Source organism: Lissotriton vulgaris, chromosome 6 (assembly GCF_964263255.1).
Source record: "Lissotriton vulgaris chromosome 6, aLisVul1.2, whole genome shotgun sequence".
NCBI classification, from domain to species: Eukaryota; Metazoa; Chordata; class Amphibia; order Caudata; family Salamandridae; genus Lissotriton; species Lissotriton vulgaris.
Genome location: NC_141694.1, coordinates 362426709 through 362449044, shown reverse-complemented (window position 1 = coordinate 362449044; position 22336 = coordinate 362426709). Strand labels below are relative to the sequence as shown.

Below are 22336 nucleotides of genomic sequence, written 5' to 3'. Positions count from 1 at the left end.
TTCCTTATATTCTTTGAAAACCACAACTGTAACCAAAACGCTTTTACTTAACTGTTTACAGCTTAGGTCCCGGGACTGAATCCATGATCCAGTCCTGTGGTTAGAAAAGTAATCCTTTAAGTAATAAACTGCATTTATGTAGAAAAACCCCTTGAGCTCAATCTTAAATTGTTATGAATTGTGTTGCCTATTGCAACCACTGTCTTTACAAGGGTTATTGCCTTTCTGCAACGTAACTGCCTGAAGTCACTCATATTGGTGAAAAGTATATTTTGATACCTGTTGGTTCTAAAATATTTATTTTGATATAAAAACAATTGGCCTAGAGTTGAGTTCTTAAATGTGTGAAACCTTTTGCTGACTGTGTACAACAAATGCTTTACACTGTCCTCTAGTACTGTCTTACTGCTCGACCAAGCTACCACTTTGGAGAGTAAGGTCAGATCTGACTTTAACCTCTGTTATCCCTCTGGAGATTGGGGACTCTATACACACTGTGCCTTACTTTGGTCCAGTGTGTATACATAGTCACTTTCTTACAGTTTGTCATTACGAACTCCACAGCACCATGGTGCTTTTACTGAAAACTGGGAAGTTAGCTATCAAAGTTATCAGCACATTTAACCCACACAGATGCCAGTGTGGTATTTAATAAAAAATGCGCTCAGAGGTAATCTTAGAGATGCCCCCTGAAAATAACATAACACTAGTGTCCAGGCTGAGTAACTGCTTGCCGCCTGCCACACCCAGACATGTTTGTGGACCCCTGGGTAGAGATCCTGCTGCTCTCAGGGGTCTGAATCAATGCACATCCTGGAACGAGGTGCTCAGCACCAAAGTCTGCAATCTAGCCGTCGGATCTCATCCTCTCCCCCACTTTAGGCCTCAGCCCTCTGCACCTGGCCTCCCTAGTGCCACTACGGGTGCATAAGAGTGCATCTCTGACCATGGGGTAACCCCAGTTCTAACACCAGAATACCAACTCCCACAAACTTGTACTTGCTTTCATGCAAACCGTTAGCTTCATTTTTCTCCATAGGAATACATTGACTGTTTTTCCTTAAATTATGTGTGGAGTTGTTTTGTATGGAACATTCAAAAACGGTCTGTGTAATAAAAGTGAATTTCTTACCTTTTGTCTAGGAGATATTTCAGTGTGATAAACGGGCATATCACACAGATTAGCAAAAGCAATCTGAAAAGTAATCTAAAAAGTAACATGCATAATAACCCGAAAGTAACTGAAAAGTAATTTCGAAACAGTGCCTTTCCTGTAAATATTTCAGCTGCATTTGGACCTCCATTCATTTGTAGAACATTATTTAAGATTTTGCAAAACATTTATTTCACTTACCTGCACCAGGCTTGGCTTAGTTCTAAGAAATAATGTATTTTTGTTCTTATTTAGACAAATCTGTGACTTCATTTCTTGCCTGAGTGTGTACAACAAATGTTTAACACTGCCCTCTGAAAGCCTTAATGCTCACAGACACTACCAAAAATAGAGAGTAAGGTGCTATCTACTTTTACCTCTGCCTACCTTTGGGGTTCCACTGGACTAAGTGCACACTCTACCTCATTTTGGTATAGTGTACATACCGAGCCAGCTTCCTACACGGGGAACCACATGCACCGCTGATTCCACGTTTGCAAATCGTTTGTGAAAAGGGGCTCCTTTTTTTTTTTGTTCTTTTTTTCTAGACAATCTATTAGATATGCTTGCCAGAGTAAGAAACTTGCAAAAAACACAGTTGATGGACAGAATGCAGAACAATGTCTTACATTCACCCGAGTACAAAGATCTGGGCCTAAATCCATAGTTTGTTTGCACTCAACGCTACCCTATGTCAGACACTGGCTATATGCTAATCAGCCTTGACCCTGTGCTCATGGGAACCGTCCAGCCCGAACTACCAAGCCATGTCTTTCCTTGACCCGAATCAAGCATCCAAGGACCAGTTTCTGGCTATCAGCCTTTTCAGCCTGGATAGCTTGACTCAAGTGATGTGGAGAGCCTGGGACTCACGTCTGAGCATACCCAGCCCACTCGGGGTGAAAATTGCAAAAAACACAGTTGGACAGAATGCAGAAGGATGTCTTACATTCACCCCAGTACAAAGATCTGGAACATGGACTGTTCCCATAAGGCATAGAGTCAGACTGATTTGCATATAGCCATGTCTGAACTGGGGTGGCAGAGTGGGCTAAAGAACGGTGATGGATTAAACCCAGATCCTTTGACTGGGTGTGAGTGTTTGATTCAGATGCTCCGTCCATCACCACTACCCTTTTGTACAGCCAGAGTAAGAAACCGCAAACTTCTCAATGATTAAGGCTTGAACAAGGGTGTTTATCTTCTGTGGTGGATGCGTTTGAGGTTTTCACTGTGGAGAAGGGACTGAGCCAATTTTGAGGGTATGGAAGAAGGGACAGTGAAACTTAAACCTACATTTGTTGCTTAAGTAAATGGGTTTTTGCTCAAAGGAAATTTAGCTGCCTGTCATTTATTAAGTGTGTTGGGTTCGAGGCATGTGGGCTGCTGAATTCATATCTGTGCATAGATCGCCGCCTAGTGTTGGGTCCGGATGATTGCACATTGTTGTCCTGGAAGAGTCTTCGAAGTATCATGAGATAGGTGGCTCCTCCCCTGGACTACAGTGCGCATGGGCATCGCCTCCATCCCCAGATTGTTTTTTTCCGCCATTGGTTTCGGATGTGTTTCGGTTCCCTCTGTCGGAATCGATAGTTGTTTAACTTTCCTAACTTGAGACCAAAAGGTCTTTAGTACTCGCGTCGGTATTGTCCATCGTTCGGGTTTGCTTATTTATCGGCTCCGAACACTTGCTGCCATTCCGCGTGCTGTCGGTGCGGACGGGCCTACACGACGCTCCAGACTACTTCAACATGGAACGAACTCCGTTTAAGAGGTGCCCAGTGTGCAACAGATGCTTGCCGCCGGACCACGACGAGGCCAGGTGTATGGCCTGCTCCAAGTTCCGGTCGAAGAAGACTCTTAAGCTACGTCGGGCCGCGAGACTGCAGGCCCAGTTATCGGCACCACCTCCAGCCAACATCTTTAAAGAAGACGTTGAAGACGACACCGTCCTACAAGTTTCGGACTCGGAGCCAGCGTTGGACGATGAGAACTACGACGCGGGAGATCAAGAGTTCAAAGAAGTCGTCGAGGAGGTAGGGGACGACGATGGGGCCATTGCCACTGTGGAGGATAGCTCGGAAGAGGAGCATCCTCCTATTGACTCTGGGGCCGAACCCCAGCATAAGGCCCAGGTCGAGGGATCGCCTTCGGGCCTTACCAAAGACCTCAATACTCGTCCCACGGCCCCGCCTCCGGGCCCGGCCACGGACACTACAGATGCGCCACTCCCGGTACAGAAACCGAAAGTGAAGCCATCAGGATCCGCACCATCGGTATCGAAACCGAAAGTGAGTCGCACTGGTGGGACCAAAGGCTCCAGAGGCCTCGGCGCCGAAGAAGAAGTCCAAAATGGCCGAGAGATCAAGAGGCACGCCAAAATGGCCGACCCGAAGACACCGGTGTCGAAGGCGAAGACGCCCGACGCGGCTGTCGGCGCCGAAGATGGTCAACGCGCTGAAGGCCCGCGTCGACGCCAAGAAGGTCGATGACCCTAAAAAAGCCTCAAAGAAGCGTCAGGACGACTCCGAAGCTCTGGCTGCGCCGATCCCGGTCGACAAAGCCAAGGCCGGTGATGTGTCGGCTCCAAAGACCGTGCCTTTGATCGCCGACCCGGATCAGGACTCGGAGGACTCGTTCGAGACAGTCCAACCCTCGCCGTCCTTCACGAAGAAGGTCACGGAGTCCCTTCAACGCATTCGGAAGGATGCAGTGGATCCCAAACCGAAGGATGTGGCGCCGAAGCCTCCACATAAACCGGCGAATCCACTTCACGCTGCCGCCAAAGACTACGCCGAAGGCTTTCGCTCCGAAACATGGGGCTGGGGTGCCCTTGAAGCTGGTGTCCACGCCTAAAGCATCTTTGGGAGTGCCGAAGCCTCTGCTCCAGCCACTCGCTGACGAAGAGCGTCGAGAGGTTGTCATAGACGCCAACACAGGCAAACTCTCCTTAAAAGGAAGATCACACCGGAGCCAGTGTTGGAACATTTTCGTATTCCGCTCAAAAAGAAGTTGGACTCTGCGGGTACTTCTGCCCCTATGGAGCCTGCATCTCCACAAGGCCTCGAACTCTCACCCACTCATTCAAACGCTGGGGAGGGTGACGGAGACTAGGAGGAGGAGTACAATTATCCAGCGTACTCGGATCCAGAGGAGGTCAATGAGCCATGGTCTGCTGGCGGCGACCCTGAGGACCCTCAGTCGGGACAGGAGCTGCCGCTGTTTGCTGCAAAGACTTCCCCAACAGAGGACTCTGCGGCCTTCAACGCTCTAATTGAGAGAGCTGCGGCCAATCACGATGTCGACCTCCATGCGGACCCAATGGATGTCGATTTTCTGTTTGACACTTTCTCGGTGGCTGAAAAGACTGTCAAAACATTGCCAATGCTAAAGGGAGTGCTAAAGCACGCGCCAGAGGTTTTCAAGGAGCCCACCCGGGCGAGAGTCATCAATCCTCGTATTGACAAAAAATACAAGGCAGCGCCCACTGATCCGACGTACATCAAGGGTCACTTGCCACTGGACTCTTTGGTTGTATCCCACGCACGCAAGCGGGCAAACTCGCAGACCACGGGTGATGCTCCTCCCCCAGACAAAGAATCAAAGATCTTTGAAGCCTCAGGAAAACGTATTGCTGCGCAGGCAGCTAATATTTGGCGCATTTCAAACACGCAAGCCCTACTGCACGCTACGATAGGGCACACTATGACACCCTAGAAACACTTCTACAGCACTTACCTGATCAGTACAAGGAGGGAGCTGAAATGTTGAGTTCGAGGCATGTGGGCTGCTAAATTCATATCTTTGCATTAGATCGCCACCTAGTGTTGGGTCCGGATGATCGCACATTGTTGTCCTGGAAGAGTCTTCGAAGTATCCTGAGATGGGTGGCTCCTCCCCTGGACTACAGTGCGCATGGGCATCGGCTCCATCCCCAGATTGTTTTTTTCCGCCATTGGGTTCGGATGCGGTCTCGACGTCTCTCCGTCGGAACCGAATAAACATCACTTTTTACGGCCAAAAGGCTTTGGGTTCTTTGCGTCGGTATTGTTTGCGTACGGTCTCGAGTTCTTCCGTCTCTCGGAGCCGGAATCACCGGAGTTTTTTACTACTCTTCGGACATCGAGGCCTTCTCAACGCGACTCGACACTAAGTTCCCAACATGGAGCGGAGTCCGTTTAAACTCTGTCCGCTCTGTGGGTCCAAATACCCACATATAGACGTACACCCGGTCTGTAATAAGTGCCTTTCGCCAGACCATGACGAAGGAAGTTGCCGGGCCTGTGCGAAGTTCAGGTCGAAGAAAACTCTCACGATTCGGCGCGCAGTGTGCCTTGTGGCCAACCAGGCGGCCCCGGATCCAGATAACATCTTCGGCGACCAAGAAGAGGAGGACCAGAGCCATCATCTTCAAATCTCCCCGCCTGAGACGGAGGTCGAGGCTGATCCGGAATATGACGACGACGGAGTCGTGGGTCAAGGCCTTGAATACGTCGACGAGGTAGGGGACGACGTTATGGTTTATGGGGCCGAGGAAGATAGCTCAGGGGACGAGCTATGCCCCGAAGTTGACGAACATCAGGAGAGGGTCGCGGGATCGCCTGTCGGCCTTACCCAAGACCCTGTAGCGCAAGCCACGGCCCCGCCTGCCGGCCCGGCCACGGACATACTTGCTGCGCCGAGGGTTTCGAAACCGAAACTGAAAACAACGGTCTCGACTGCACCTAAAATGGCCGACCCGAAACCGAAACCGAAAGTTAAGGACTCAATCGTCCCTAAGATGGCGGTCTTAACAGCAAAAACAAATAAACCGGCGGCCTCATCGACTCCGTCGACCTCCGGTCCGCAGAAGTCGAGGAAGCACGGCGATTCCAAAGGGTCGAAATCGGCGCCGGAGGAGAGATCCTCTAAAAAAAGTGGCACGCACAAGACAAGCGCGCCGGCGCCGGCGAAGCCTGCCAAGGCAACCGACACGGCCTCGGCTCCAACGGAGACATCTGCGCATCGCTCCAGGGACTCGGGGTTGGCGCCGTCCATCCCTCCGAAAGACCAACGGAACGTCGCATCCGAAGGCAAGGCCACCTCGTCGGTGCCGAAGACATCGGTCACCGACGCATCTCTTGTGGCTGCTTCACTACAAAGAATTAAAGACAAGGCCTTTTCTTCGTCGACGCCAACGCCATCGACGCAGAAGGCGGCAGACGTCCCGGTCAAACCGGCAAGTAAGCTCCTCTTCCTTCTACCGCCTAAAGTGGTGCCAAAGGCCTTTTCCTCGAAATCGACGCCAAAGAAGTCGGAATCTTCTACGGCGGGGACATCTTCGGGTCAACTGCTCGACCCTGAAGAGGATTCAGAGTGTTTCATAGACGCGGACACGGGGAAGTTAACCCTTTATAAAAGGAAGATCACTTCGCAGCCGGTGGAATCCTACGTCATTCCCCTAAAGAAGAAAAAGTTTCCACAGGACGCCTCAGGCCTCATGGAACCTATCCAGCCTCCTCTGGGAAGGAGCCCAACACCGTCTCCAGACCACTCTGAAAGTGAGGGATATGGTGAAGATGAACAATACACGTTCACAGGAAATGAACCTGATGCGCAGCCAGATTCTTATTATGGCATTGGGGACCAAGGCACCCAGGATGTGGGGCAAGACCCACAGACTTTCAGTACACGTGCATCCCCTACGGAGGATTCTGCAGGTTTTCATGCACTCATTGAAAGGGCAGCTGCTAATCATGATGTGGACATGCATGCTGACCCTGTTGAGGAGGACTTTCTATTCGACACATTTTCAGTTTCGGAAAGAAATGTAAAGACCCTGCCTATGCTCAAAGGGGTCCTCAAGCATGCTGCGGACATCTTTAAAGAGCCTACCAGGGCGAGGGTGGTCAACCCACGTATTGAAAAAAAGTACAGACCAGCGCCTGCAGACCCTGCATACATTCGGGGACAATTGCCGCTTGACTCCTTGGTGGTAGCAAACGCACGCAAGAGGGCCAACTCCCAAACAACGGGTGAAGCTCCTCCCCCGGATAAGGAGTCCAAAGTGCTAGAGGCAGGAGGCAAAAGAGTGGCTGCACAGGCTGCCAATTTCTGGCGTATTGCTAATACACAGGCACTACTGGCACGGTATGATAGATCACATTACGACACACTAGAGCAGATTGTAGAACACCTGCCTCCGCAGTTTCAAGAGGGCACCAAGATGATTATACAAGAAGGACAATTGATATCCAACGCGGCCATAAAGTGCGCACTGGATGTCGCGGACACAGCCGCTAGGGCCATTAACACCAGTGTCATGCTCAGGAGACAGGCTTGGCTCCGCATATCGGGGTTCAAACCTGACATTCAAACAACCATACTTAATCAACCAGTCAATCCGGATAGACTGTTTGGTCCAGATGTTGACACCACCCTGGAAAAAATTAAAAAGGACACTGAAACCGCTAAATCGATGGGGGCCCTACAATCTCAGCAGTTTCGTGGCAATAATTTTCGTCGCTCAGGTGCCCGTGGAGTCACCAGAGGACAGATGGGTCAACAGTCACAGTTCCCTAGAGGTGGAGCACAGTCCTCGTACCCCAAACAAAACAAGAGGGGCTACAGGGGAAACGGCAACAAAGGGCGTGGCAAAGGAGGCAACAATTCACGCTCCTCTGCCCCAAGCAACCAGTGACTCTCTGTCACTGCCCCCCGACCATTTAACACCTGTCGGGGGGAGAATACAGCAGTTCCTGCCCGTCTGGATCAACATCACCACAGACAGGTGGGTGCGACAGCTTATCCAGTACGGTTACTGTCTAGAGTTAAAGTCCACTCCACCCAACATTCCACCAAGGCACAGACCTATGTCCGCAGAGCACTTGCACTTATTGCAGCAGGAAGTGTTGGTGATGCTGCAAAAAGGGGCAATCGAGCTCGTGCCAGTGGGGGAGGAAGGCACGGGGGTTTATTCCCTGTACTTCCTCATTCCAAAGAAGGACGGATCTCTCAGACCAATTCTGGATCTCCGTCCCCTCAATCTGTACATACTGTCAGAGCATTTCCACATGCTTACACTGCAACAGATTCTTCCTATGTTAAACAAAGGAGACTTCTTAGCAACCTTGGATCTCAAGGATGCTTATTTCCACATTCCGCTACATCCGTCCCACAGAAAGTACCTCAGGTTCACTATCCAGGGCACGCATTATCAGTTCAAAGTCCTACCCTTCGGAGTCACAACTGCCCCAAGGGTCTTTACCAAGTGTCTGGCGACTGTAGCAGCGCACCTCAGGAGGCAGAACATCCATGTCTACCCCTACCTCGACGACTGGCTCGTTCAAGCCAGGTCGGAACAGCAGTGCGCCGCGGACATGTCGACTACCATTCACCTCCTTCACGACCTGGGTTTCTCGTTGAATTACCCGAAGTCACACCTTCAGCCGGCACACGTCCGGCAGTTTCTGGGTGCGACGATCAATACCCTGACGGCCTCGGCACAACCAAACCAGGTCAGGATAGACGGCATACAGTCTCTAATCCAGAAGTTCAGACCGGGACACTCACTTCCAGCAAGAGTGTTCATGCAGTTGATAGGCATGATGGCCTCCTGCATCTTCATAGTCCCGCACGCACGGTTGCATATGCGCCCGCTCCAGGAGTGCTTATCAAATCAGTGGACACAGGCTCAGGGACAATTAACAGACCTAGTGTTGGTTACCAGTCGGGCATACAACTCTCTGCATTGGTGGACTCCACACAACCTTTGCAAGGGCCGACTGTTCCAGGAGCCAGTGCCACAGGTTATCCTGACAACGGACGCATCTCTCCAGGGATGGGGAGCACACCTGCTCACTTACACAGTGCAGGGACTATGGACGACGCAGCAACAGAAGATGCACATCAACTATCTAGAACTGATGGCGATCTTCATGGCACTCAAGTCCTTCATTGTACATCTGTGCAACAAAGTGGTGTTAGTCCGGACGGACAACATGACCGCGATGTACTACATCCAAAAACAGGGGGGCACCCACTCACCACAGCTGTCTCACCTGGCTCAGAGCATGTGGAAGTGGGCCATTCAGAGGAACATCTTCCTCATGGCAGAACACCTCCCGGGGAAGGACAATCAGATGGCGGATCTGCTCAGCAGATACAGTCATCAAATGCACGAGTGGGAGATACATCCATCGGTACTCCAGCCGTACTTCCAAAGGTGGGGGCGTCCAGACATAGACCTGTTCGCCACAAGGGAGAACGCAAAATGCCAAAGCTTCGCCGCCAGGTTCCCACACCCCCAATCGCAGGGCAATGCGATATGGATGAACTGGTCAGGCAAATTTGCTTACGCTTTTCCCCCGACACCCCTGATACCACTGGTGGCGAGGAAACTACGGCAACACTCCATGACACTCATCCTAGTTGCTCCAACGTGGGCACGCCAAGCATGGTACACCACGTTCCTCGAACTCTCAGTGGTCCCGCATCAAAGACTGCGCCTCACGCCCAGACTTCTGACGCAGAACCATGGAGAAATTCAGCATCCAGATCCGCAACAGCTCAACCTAGCGATCTGGCTCCTGAAGTCTTAGAGTTTGGGTACCTAAACCTACCTCCTGAATGCATGAACATCATCAAGGAGGCGAGGAAGCCGTCAACCAGAGCATGCTATGCCGCAAAATGGAAGCGTTTTGTCATTTACTGTGCAGACAATGACATAAACCCGCTAGATGCATCTATCCCTAACATCATTTGCTATCTGTTACACCTTTATAAGTGCAAACTAGCGTTCACTTCTATTCGGATACATCTATCCGCCATCGCAGCTTACCTTCAAAATAGGCAGCATCTCTCAGTCTTCAGGGTGCCGGCCATTAAAGCGTTTCTTGAAGGCCTGAAACGAGTCATTCCCCCAAGAACACCGCCAGCTCCCGTGTGGAACCTCAATGTGGTCCTCACCAGACTGATGGGACCACCGTTCGAGCCAATGCACTCGTGCGAACTGCAATTCCTAACGTGGAAAGTTGCTTTCCTAATTGCCATTACGTCACTAAGACGCGTAAGTGAGTTGCAAGCACTCACGAAACAAGAGCCATTCATCCAGATTCATCCAAATAGGGTAGTACTACGTACTAACCCCAAATTCCTTCCAAAGGTGGTGTCACATTTTCATCTCAACCAAACTATCGATTTGCCTGCATTCTTCCAGAACCCACAAACAGTGGCGGAAAGGATGCTCCATACGTTAGACGTACGGAGGGCATTGATGTACTACATAGACAGGACACAACACTTTAGGAAGACGAAACAACTCTTTGTTGCCTTCTCACCACAACACAAAGGCAACCCAATTTCCAAAGCAGGAATAGCCAGATGGATTGTTAAGTGCATTCAAATCTGTTATCATAAAGCCAAGCGCACTTTAACAATACCCCCAAAGGCACACTCCACACGCAAGTTGGGGGCATCCATGGCTTTCCTTGGAAACATTCCTCTAGAGGACATTTGCAGAGCAGCCACGTGGGTTACACCACATACCTTTACAAAACACTACTGTGTTGATGTACATTCCAAACAGCAAGCGGCTGTAGGGCAGGCTGTTCTCAAGACACTTTTTCAGGTTTCTGCAGCTGGCACGGGCAACCGCCGCTGATGGAGGGACTGCTATGTATTCTATGCAAAGATATGAATTTAGCAGCCCACATGCCTCGAACTGAATATGCTACTTACTAGTATGCATCTGTTCTTGGCATGTAGGGCTGCTAACATTCATATCGCCCACCCTCCTCCCCGGTGCCTGTCGCAGCTGCAGATATACTATTGTATTCAATCATTAGCATGGACATCCTTTACACTTTTCACTCCATCCTTTGCCACAATGGCGAAAAACAATCTGGGGATGGAGCCGATGCCCATGCGCACTGTAGTCCAGGGGAGGAGCCACCCATCTCAGGATACTTCGAAGACTCTTCCAGGACAACAATGTGCGATCATCCGGACCCAACACTAGGTGGCGATCTAATGCAAAGATATGAATGTTAGCAGCCCTACATGCCAAGAACAGATGCATACTAGTAAGTAGCATATTCATTCAGGAGGGGAAGCTTATCACCAACGCTTCCATTAAGTGCGCACTGGACGTGGCTGATACCACCTCCAGAGCTATGAACACTAGCGTGCTATTGCGTAGGCATGCATGGCTTAGAATATCGTGGTTTAAACCAGACATACAGACAACCATCTTAAACCAAACAGTTAATCCAGACCACCTGTTTGGCCCTGAAGTGGATGCAACCCTTGAAAAAATGAAAAAAGACACTGACACTGCTAAGTCTATGGGGGCCCTGCAGTCCCAGCAGTTTCGGGGGGGTTCCTTTCGCCGCTCCAATAACAGAGGCACCTCAAGGGGTCAGGCATCACAATCCACGCAATACTATAAAAGCAACACCCAGACCTCGTACACCAACAAGGGTAGAGGTGGCTACAGAGGCAACAACATCGAAGGCAGGGGATGTGGAAACCGCTCCAGGTCCACCACCACCACCAAGCAGTGACGCTTTGTCACTGCCCCCCGACCACACGACACCAGCCGGGGGGAGACTCCAGCAGTTCCTGCCCGCGTGGAGATCCATCACCACGGACAGGTGGGTCAAGTCTCTTATCCAGTACGGTTACTGTCTGGAACTCACTTCCACTCCACCAAACATACCTCCAAGGACCCGTCCTATGTCTGGCGAGCACTTGCACTTGTTGCAGCAAGAGGTACAAGTCATGCTGCAAAAAGGGGCAATAGAGCTCGTTCCACTGCAAGAAAGGGTAACAGGGGTTTACTCTCTGTACTTTCTAATCCCCAAAAAGGACGGATCCCTCAGGCCCATCCTGGACCTCAGGCCCCTCAACTGGTACATTCTGTCAGAACATTTCCATATGCTCACGCTGCAGCAAGTTCTCCCTCTGCTTCGGCAGGGGGACTTCCTGGCTACTCTGGATCTCAAGGATGCATACTTTCACATTCCCCTGCATCCTTCACACAAGAAGTACCTCAGGTTCACGATCCAAGACCAGCACTACCAGTTCAGGGTTCTGCCTTTCGGGGTCACCACAGTGCCCAGGGTCTTTACAAAGTGCCTGGCGACGGTGGCGGTGCATCTAAGACGTCAAAACATCCACGTCTACCCCTACCTGGACGACTGGCTCATTCAGGCAAAGTCGGAACAACAGTGCGCCAACCACGTGTCCCGCACCATTCATCTCCTGCACGATCTGGGATTCTCTCTGAATTACCCAAAATTCCATCTCCAGCCCGCCCACATACGGCAGTATCTGGGCGCGACAATCAACACTCTGGCAGCCACTGCGCAGCCAAATTCAGTGAGTCGCCAGTATTCAGACGCTGATCCAACGATTCAGACCTCAGCACTTGCTTCCAGCGAAGGTGTTCATGCAGTTGATGGGCATGATGGCCTCCTGCATCTCCATTGTCCCGCACGCGAGGTTACATATGCGTCCGCTCCAGGAGTGCCTAGCACGTCAGTGGACTCAGGCTCGCGGGCAGCTAACAGACCTAGTGTTGGTGAGCGGTCGGGCGTACAACTCTGCATTGGTGGAATCCACAAAACCTTTGCAAGGGCAGACCGTTCCACGAGCCTGTACCACAGATTATCCTGACAACGGACGCTTCTCTCCAGGGATGGGGAGCGCATGTACTCCACTACACAGTGCAGGGACTATGGACACTACAGCAAAGGAAGATACACATCAATGTACTGGAACTGATGGCGATCTTAATGGCCTTAAAGGCATTCAAAGTACATCTGTGCAACAAGGTCGTGTTGATCCGGACGGACAACATGACGGCCATGTACTACATCCAGAAACAGGGAGGAACACACTCTCTGCAGCTGTCTCATCTGGCTCAGAGCATGTGGAAGTGGGCCATTCAGAGGAACATCTTTCTCATGGCAGAACATCTCCCAGGCAAAGACAATCAGATGGCGGACCTGCTCAGCAGGCACAGCCACCAAATGCACGAGTGGGAGATACATCCATCAGTACTCCAACCGTACTTCCAAAATTGGGGTCATCCAGAGATAGACCTGTTTGCCACAAAGGAGAACGCAAAATGCCAAAACTTCGCCGCCAGGTTCCCACACCCACAATCGCAGGGCAATGCGATATGGATGAACTGGTCAGGCAGATTTGCGTACGCTTTCCCCCAGCACCTCTGATACCGCTGGTGGCACGCAAGCTCAGGCAGCACTCGATGACTCTCATCCTGGTTGCTCCAACGTGGGCTCGCCAACCATGGTACACAACGTTTCTGGAACTTTCCGTGGTACCGCATCAAAGGCTTCATCTCACACCCAGCCTTCTGACGCAGAGCCATGGCGACATTGTGCACCCAGATCCGCAACAGCTCAACCTGGCGATCTGGCTCCTGAATTCCTAGAGTTTGGCTACCTCAATCTTCCCCCCGACTGCATGGACATCATTCGGGAGGCGAGAAAGCCCACTACTAGAGCATGTTATGCGGCTAAATGGAAGCGGTTTGTCATTTATTGTGCAAACCACGACATTAACCCGCTGGATGCTTCCATTCAGAACATCATTTGTTACCTGTTCCATCTATACCAATGCAATTTGGCGTATTCTTCCATCCGCATTCACCTGTCTGCGATGGCCGCATACCTCCAGAATAGGCAACACCTATCACTTTTCAAGGTTCCTGCTATCAAGGCATTTCTGGAAGGACTCAAAAGGGTCATTCCACCACGGACACCACCAGCCCCGGAATGGAACCTCAATGTGGTTCTTACTAGGCTGATGGGTCCTCCTTTCGAGGCACTACACTCTTGTGAGCTTCAGTTTCTGACTTGGAAAGTGGCTTTCTTAGTAGCAATTACATCGCTACGGAGGGTTAGTGAGTTGCAGGCCCTCACCATCCAAGAACCTTTTTTCCAAGTCCATTCTAACAGGGTGGTGCTCCGCACTAACCCCAAATTTCTACCCAAGGTTGTGTCTCAGTTCCACATGAACCAAACAATCGAGTTGCCGGTGTTTTTTCAAAATCTTGAGTCGCTGGCGGAGCGGATGCTCCACACCCTTGACGTTAAAAGAGCCCTAATGTACTACATTGACAGGACAAAGGATTTTCGAAAGACTAAGCAGCTTTTCGTTGCCTTTGCATCGCACCACAAGGGTAACGCTATTTCCAAAGCTGGTATCGCTAGGTGGATCGTGAAATGTATTCAGATCTGTTACGCTAAGGCTAAACGCACTCTTACAATTCCACCAAGAGCCCACTCCACCAGAAAGTTGGGGGCCTCTATGGCTTTCCTTGGGAACATTCCCTTAGAGGATATATGTAGAGCAGCCACATGGTCTACCACACATACATTCACTCTACATTACTGTGTAGACGTGCACTCCAAACAGCAGGCAGCTTTTGGTCAGGCTGTTCTCAAGACACTTTTCCAAACTGCTGCAGCTGGCACGGGCGGCCGTCAATAATAGGACTGCTATGTATTCTATGCACAGATATGAATTCAGCAGCCCACATGCCTCGAACTGCAAATGCTACTTACCAGTATGCATCTGTTCTTGGCATGTAGGGCTGCTGACATTCATATCGCCCGCCCTCCTCCCCGGCGCCTGTAGCAGCTGCAGTATTCATATATATGCTCATGGCATGGTCATCACTCACATTGTTTTTAGCCATTGTGGCCGAGATGGAGTGAACTATGTGAGTGATGACCATGCCATGAGCATATATATGAATACTGCAGCTGCTACAGGCGCCGGGGAGGAGGGCGGGCGATATGAATGTCAGCAGCCCTACATGCAAAGAACAGATGCATACTGGTAAGTAGCATTTGCATTTTGAAGCCTCCTATAGCCATATAAGGGAGCATATTTGGACAAAGCTTCTTGAGTTTCAGATATTGGAGCTAAAAGGTTGAGTTTTGCATTAGGTGATCGTATCCGACTCTAAAATCTTGGTTTACTATTTTAGCATGTTGTAATTTATGATAAGATCAGTACATTTCAGATCATGTCTTTTTCCAAAGATATACTTGGCACACCAAACGATTAGATTTGTTATATTCTCAACTGCTGCATCTATTGCAGTCTGCAGGCAGCTTATTTATGGGGATTGTCTGTTACCGCTGATATGCGTTTTACGTGTTCTCTTTTCTTTAAAAATTGGTCCTTGATGATTTCACTACATGGCAAACTGAATAAAGTTTCTAAATACAAGATTTTTATTTACCCCAGTATTGGAACTTTCATAGATTCCCATGCTTTGTATCATTCCCCGTCGTCGGAATGGGAGCCTCGGTAAATTAATAAATAACATAATCATAGAAACAAAAGAGAAATTAGGCCTAGGCCTCCTCATTTTGTAGCATATCACCCTCTTTGTGTAAAAGAGCCCAAACTTTCCGCAAGGACCAATCCGAACAGCCTCACCCCTTGGACCCTTCCTGAGAGAGCTCAGAGCCTCAGATTTTTCTACCGCACGTTGTGCTAGGGAGTCTCCACCGAGCTCTGCTCAGTTTTTCATTCTATTCTACTTTTTTTCTTCAACATTTCATCTACAAACAAGGTATGTCTGACAAGGAGAAGGCCTATTCAGGTCCCGTGCGTTTTGTGGGAAAAAGAGGCTTTTTGTTGAAGATAAGCATGAACGCTGTATTTATTGCTTATATCTGGATCACACGGCCACAGACTGCAAGATTTGTAGAACCTTCTCTACCAAAACGTTGCGAGACAGGGAAGGCCGACTATTGACTTGGCTTCAGAAGATGAAGACTCGGAAGGAGGTGCTCATCGGATGAAGAAGATTCAACATCTGTCTTAATCTCGGAGATCCAAGAAGAGGGGTAGGTCTCCTTCGGCTGAGCCCCCTCTCGGCCCCTCATAAGATCTCTGACAGGTCTGAGAGGGCTAGTCCCAATAAAAGGAAAAGGAGAGGCTGGGACAGGCTGCTGGATTGGTGACGGCAATAAGGATAAAAAGAAGGTTTCTATCACTTCTCCTCCGTCCAAAAAGGAAAAAACTGCTAAAAAAACTCTGCCGTCATTCCAGGGACCATGCCTGAGAGAAAACGGCGTCCGTCGACGACAAAAACAAAAAGTACGTCGACGACTATTACTTCTCTGAAGGCTTCCGCTGTTTCTTTGGCTCAGTTGACTGGACTGTAGTCAGTAGCGTCATAGACGTTGACAACTCCGTCGTCGTTTAAGGTACCTGGTTCGTCGACCATGACTACTTCCTCGTTGTCGATGATGGTGTCAGGGAAGGTGCTGTCGACTGCCTCGTCGTCGACTAATACTACACCGACAACAACGACTTCGACGTCACTGATGGTGATGACGACGAGTTAGACGACGAAAGAACGACGATTGCACTGTCGACTATGATTCAGTCTGACGATAAAGACTCAGTCGACAAAGTCCAGTATGCCGTCGATGACTCAATCGACGATTCCGTCGACGACTGCCACACCTTGGACGACAACACCTTCGACTGGTCAGAAATTGCAATTTCCAATACAGAAGCTGAAAATTACACCTGAAATTACGTCTCCTAGAAGGGTTTCGTCTCTTCCACCAACAATGCTTCTGGATGATGAGTCGCAGGAGGAAGAAGATGGAGGCCATTATGGGGATGCCTACAGTCCCTCAGATTTAAATGTAAAATTGCTAGAGACTGACACAGAGGAATACTATGAACATTCATATGACCAACAGGTGCATCACTATGATACTCAGGAGAGACGTCCTCCAGGTTTGGGACAGGACATGGTGGCCATGCCGGCCTCTCTAGTCTCTGATCTACAGATGATGCTGCAGGACTACAGAACCAGGTTTCCGTCCGAACCTTCAGTACAACATGCAAAGCCTCCAGCTCCGGTGCTGCAGAAGAAGCAATCAGCTGTCGTAATTCCTTCTTCACAGGTGGTACCTCTGACACCACCGGTGGTCATACCAGCGGTCCTCTCATGGACATCGGACCCCGAGCCAGCTAATAATGTTCTGCAGGATACCTCTTCCGATGAGGACGTTCAGGTCGATCCATTGACTGATCCATTGCAGGACTCAGACTTTGATTTGTGACAGTGGACTACAGGATCATGACGCCACTGGTCGAGATGTCTATCTCCGCCAGTCGATATAGGGGGGGTTTCATAACCTCATGGATAGAGCATCGAAGAGGTTCGGACTGATAATTACAAGGGAGCAGTCTGAATGTTTCCTGTATGATTTCAAAGAACCATACAGAAAATCAGTCAAATCCATTCCCATATTTGAACATGTGGGAGGAAGGGATCAAGATCATGCAGAATCCTGCCACTGTTATCCCTGTTCTTCCCCGGCTGGAGAAGAAATATAAGGCTCCGGACGGCAGTCCTGCTTGTCTTCTTGTACAGCCTAAACCTGATTCTGTGATCTCGCAGGCCGCGCAAAGCAAATCCAAGAACCCTTCAACGCCGCCTCCGGACAAGGCCGGTAGACGATTGGATAACGTGGTGAAGAGGTTTTCTTCCATAGCCAGCTTGCTTGTTCGAGCAGCAAATGCTCTAGCCATTCTAGGCAGATACGATTGCCAGATGTGGTGTGACTTGGAGCCATTTGTGGAACAACTGCCAGACTCCGCGAGGGCAGAGGCCAAGATTTCTGATGGAGGGAGAAAAATCATCCTCCGAAGTAATTGATTGTGCTATCGATATAGCTTCAACGGCTTTTCGTGCCTTAGCAGGGTCAGCGGTGTTACACCGTCAGGGCTGGTTGAGAGCTACCTGGTTTCGACAGGAGGTCCAAAATAAGATCCCGGACCTCCCATTTGATGGTGAGATGCTTTTCGGTAAGCATGTTGATGCCCTGCAAAGTATAAAAAAGATACTGACACGGCGAAGTCATTGGGATCACTGAACTATCGAAAGGTCCCATTCAGAGGTGCACGGGGCAGAGGTTTCTCTTAGAGGCAACACCCAGGAAAGGTATTCCTCGCAGTCTTATAAGACCCAATATTTGAATCCACGCCAGGGACAATCGGCGTCTTTCTCTCGCCAACCTCAGCGAGGGCGTCGGAACCGTCACTGACGCGACAATGCCAAGAGGCAATAGCGGCCTCCTGGCTCTTACCACTGTTCATCCCCTCCCAGTAACATCAGTGGGGGGCAGGATATCTTTTTGTCTGACCAGCTGGAAGAGGATAACATCGGACCAGTGGGTCCTGAATATTGTTCAGAGTGGCCATACGTTGGATTTCCAAGAGCTTCCTCCAACAAGAGCTCCTGGCGCCAGCCGCACAAAACATCTTGGACTGTTACATCTCGAAGCCCACCAATTGTTAATCAAGGGGGCAATAGAGCCGGTACCTCTCTCTCAGAGGGGCAGAGGCTTTTTTCCAGGTTCTTCCTGGTTCGGAAGACGGCAGACACTTGGCGCCCCATATTAGACCTGCGAGAGCTCAACACTTATCTCGTCAAACTTTCTTTCAGGATGGTTACCCTCCAAGATTCTTCCTCTTTTGAACCCAGACGACTATTTGGCGTCTCTGGATTTGGAAGATGCGTACTTCCACATACCGATACACCCAGCTCACAGACAATATCTTTGCTTCACAGTAGGCAAGAGCCATTTCCAATTCAAGGTGCTTCCATTTGGCCTTCAGTCTGCACCACGGGTATTCACCAAAGTGTTAGCACTAGTAGCGGCTTTTCTGCAAAAACAATCCCTGGAAGTTTTCCCCTACTTAAACGACTGGCTCGTCAAGGCTCCATCTTTCAAGGAAACGTCTCAAGCCGTGTCAACTTGCATCCAGTTGTTGAGTCACCTGGTTCTTCAGCACAACAAGATCACGTCAGTTCAGCAACCCTCCAGGTCCACAAGATTCCTTGGGGCCATTTTAGGCACAGAGCGTTGCAACGCCCGTCCGTCAGAAAAATCTCAACAAATTCTCGCTCGCCAGGTGCTGATAAAGAAATGCCTTTCAGTCCGACTCTAAGTCCCTGCTCGGGTCGATGTCATCCTGCATACCATTAATACCGCATTGCAGGCTGCAAATGCGTCCTCTGCAGGAAGAGCTAGACAAACAATGGTGCAAAGCAGAGAGCTCTTTCAATGACTAGGTGTTTGTGACGCCAGAAATGAGAGGCATGCGAGTGGTGGCTAGTAAAAGACAATATCGCAGAAGGTCTGACATTCAGGATTTCTCCATCTCCCCTGATCATGACCACGGATGCCTCTTTAGAAGGCTGGGGAGCAGTGCTCCGAGAGGCGGGCACTGGAGTCCAGATAAACGCCTGTGCCATATAAATTAGTTGAAGCTGACTCAAACAGTGCTGGTCCGGACGGACAATACGACGGCCGTGCACTACATCAACAAACAAGGAGGAACAAGATCACAAACTCTGTCCAAAGAAGCTCAGAATCTGGGATTATGCGATTCTTCACAAGATCAATCTGCCGGCCGAACACCTGGCAGGTTCTCTCAATGTCACAGCGGATGCCCTGAGTCGCCAGACAGAGGTGAATCACGAATGAGAATTGAATCAGTCCATTCTGGAGTGTGTTCTCGGTCTGGGGAACCCCAACCATAGACCTCTTTGCATCTCTGGTGAACACCAAATGCCGGTTTTACGCAAGCGAAGTTCACCATCAGGGATCTCTGGGGAACGCCCTTTCGTTTGCCTGGTACGGCGCATTCTCTTACGCTTTTACGCCAATTCCCCTCATTCCACGAGTACTCCGGAAGATGAAAGCTGAGCCATGCAAGATGATGCTCATTGCACCGGCGTGGCCTCGCCAGTTCTGTACACAGAACTCCTTCTCTCCCAGGATCATCCAATTCGCTTGCGACAGATTCTGTCACTATTATCGAGGGATCAGGGCCAGGTGTTCCATCTGGATCCGAATTCGCTGCACTTCACAGCGTGGCTCCTGAACACAGAGAATTCCGTCATCTTAATCTCCCCAAGGAGTGTAGAGGAAGTTTTGTCCCAAACTCTAGCACCAAGCACTAATAAAACATACAAGGCAAACTGGAAAAGATTCTGCCTGTGGTATCAAAGACAGGGTCTCCATCCTTACAAATCCCTGCCTCATCTTTTGCCATATATACTATCATTGGCTAAATCTGGGTTGGCACATTCTTCTGTAAAGGTACATCTTGCAGCAATATCAAGGTTTCGACGCACCTCTTTAGGCCCGTCCTTATGGTCCTCTAGGATTGTTAAACCTTTTTGAAAGGCTTGTTTCGGATGTACCCTCCAGTTCGCCCTCCTTCGCCAGTTTGGCAGCTCAACCGTGTGCTGGCTCAACTCATGAAAGCTCAGTTTGAGCCGCTTCATAAGGCGGACTTGAAATTCCTGTCTTGGAAACAGGCGCTGCTCTTGGGGCTAACATCAGCTAGAAGAGTTAGTGAGCTTCAAGCACTCTCCATAGTGGATCCATTCCTTCAATTCAAAAAGGATGTGCTTATCCTTCGCACCAACCCAAAATTTATTCCGAAGGTGCCGAGTTCCACTTAAATAAACGCTTGAGCTTAAAGTCTGTCTTTCCGCGCCCTTCTACGCCTGCGGAACGCTCATTACTCTCTTTGGACGTTCAAAGATGCTTGAAATTCTACTTAGAACGCACACGGCCCTTTCGAAAATCATCAGTTGTTTGTGTCCTACAGCGCACCACGGATGGGGTTTCCTTTGGCAAAGAGTGGCATTTCCTGCTGGATCTCCAGTGCGATTCAATTCTGTCATCAGGAGGCGGGCAAGCCTCTGGACAGAAAAGTCCGTGCACATTCCACAAGGTCTGTGGCGGTTCTCTCTGGAGTCGCCATCCGGAACATATGCAGGGCAAAAACGTGGAGCAGTACACATACCATCACGAAGCACTACTACCTGGATCTGCAGGACGAGACAACGCTGCTGTTGGTCAAGCAGTCCTTAGGAATCTTTTTCATTGAGAGGTGAGTTTTCCCTACAATACCTCCATCCTGCTAACCACATTTTTTTGGTGTTGGCAATGTTTTTATCTCTTGTCATATGGTATTGTCATATGGTTATGTGATGCCATGTATCTTACAAAATGTGCTTTTGTAATTTACTGCTAGCTATTCTGATACAAAGCATGGGAATCTAGTAAGTTCCAATACTGGGGTAACAAAACAAGTTACTTACCTTTAACTTTGGTTTCCCAGTATTGGTAACTTTCATAGATTCCCATGCGCCCACCCACCTCCCCCGGGAAATTTCGGCCTTTTACTGAGATGGTGGCTGTTTGGACAACGGCTACGAAAATCTGAGGCTCTGAGTTTTCTCAGGAAGGTTCCAAGGGGTGAGGCTGTTATTGGTCCTTGCGGAAAGTTTGGGCTCTTTTACACAAAGAGGGTGATATGCTACAAAATGAGATGAGGCCTAGGACTAATTTCTCTTTTGTTTCTATGATTTTATTTCTTTATTTACCGAGGCTCCCATTCCGACGACTGGGAATGATGAAGCATGGGAATCTATGAAAGTTACCAATACTGGGGAACCAAAGTTTCAGGTAAGTAACTTGTTTTCTTCCCCTTAGTTGAAGTTCTTTTAATGTGATTCTTTTTTATTTTTTCATTCAAGGGTCAAGTTCTGGGTATAAACAATCATATGATGATTCCTACTCCTCAGAAGAATACTATTCGGAACCAGCACAGTACAGCAGAGGCTACGACACTGAACCAGCTGGTAAGGAAGACTCATGTATTTTTCCTCTTCCACCTGTACTGTTCAGAGACTTCCATCACTAACTTTTTATCCACCACTTTAAAGCAGCAATGCAAGGCAAGAAAAGTATTCGGTCAGTGTATGCATTAGTGCAAGCCAAACAGTATAGGGAAACACTTATCACTCCAGCCCGTAATATGTCCATCAACCTCTCTTCCCCACCCCCCTAGATTTTTAGGTCGAGCCTACAGCTTCGCATGCGCTGCTTGTTCGAGTTTAGTAAGGGGCTTTCCAAATTGCTACCCGCATCGACCAGCTTGCTGTTACGTGCACAAGCATGCCCGCCTCGCTCCGCCTCTCCAATCATTGCTGCGCGCACCTCCCTTGCGTGCTTATCACATTATCGCAATTGCGTTTGTTTTTATCGCGATGACGAGAAAAGCACGTGAGGGATGCGAGCTCAGCACTGTCCCCTTGGCTGGGTACACTGT

At 49.6% G+C, this 22336-nt stretch overlaps 1 protein-coding gene across 1 annotated transcript in view; it reads left to right on the top strand.

Annotated features, from left to right (window-relative positions):
• Nucleotides 1-22336, top strand: part of LOC147707338 (ribonuclease H1-like) — a 685720-nt gene that overhangs the window by 155392 nt on the left and 507992 nt on the right. Inside the window, exon 4 of the mRNA XM_086926381.1 lies at nt 21762-21866. Within this exon, the coding sequence (XP_086782507.1) occupies nt 21762-21866 (105 nt within the window). The remainder of the gene's footprint in view (nt 1-21761; nt 21867-22336) is intronic.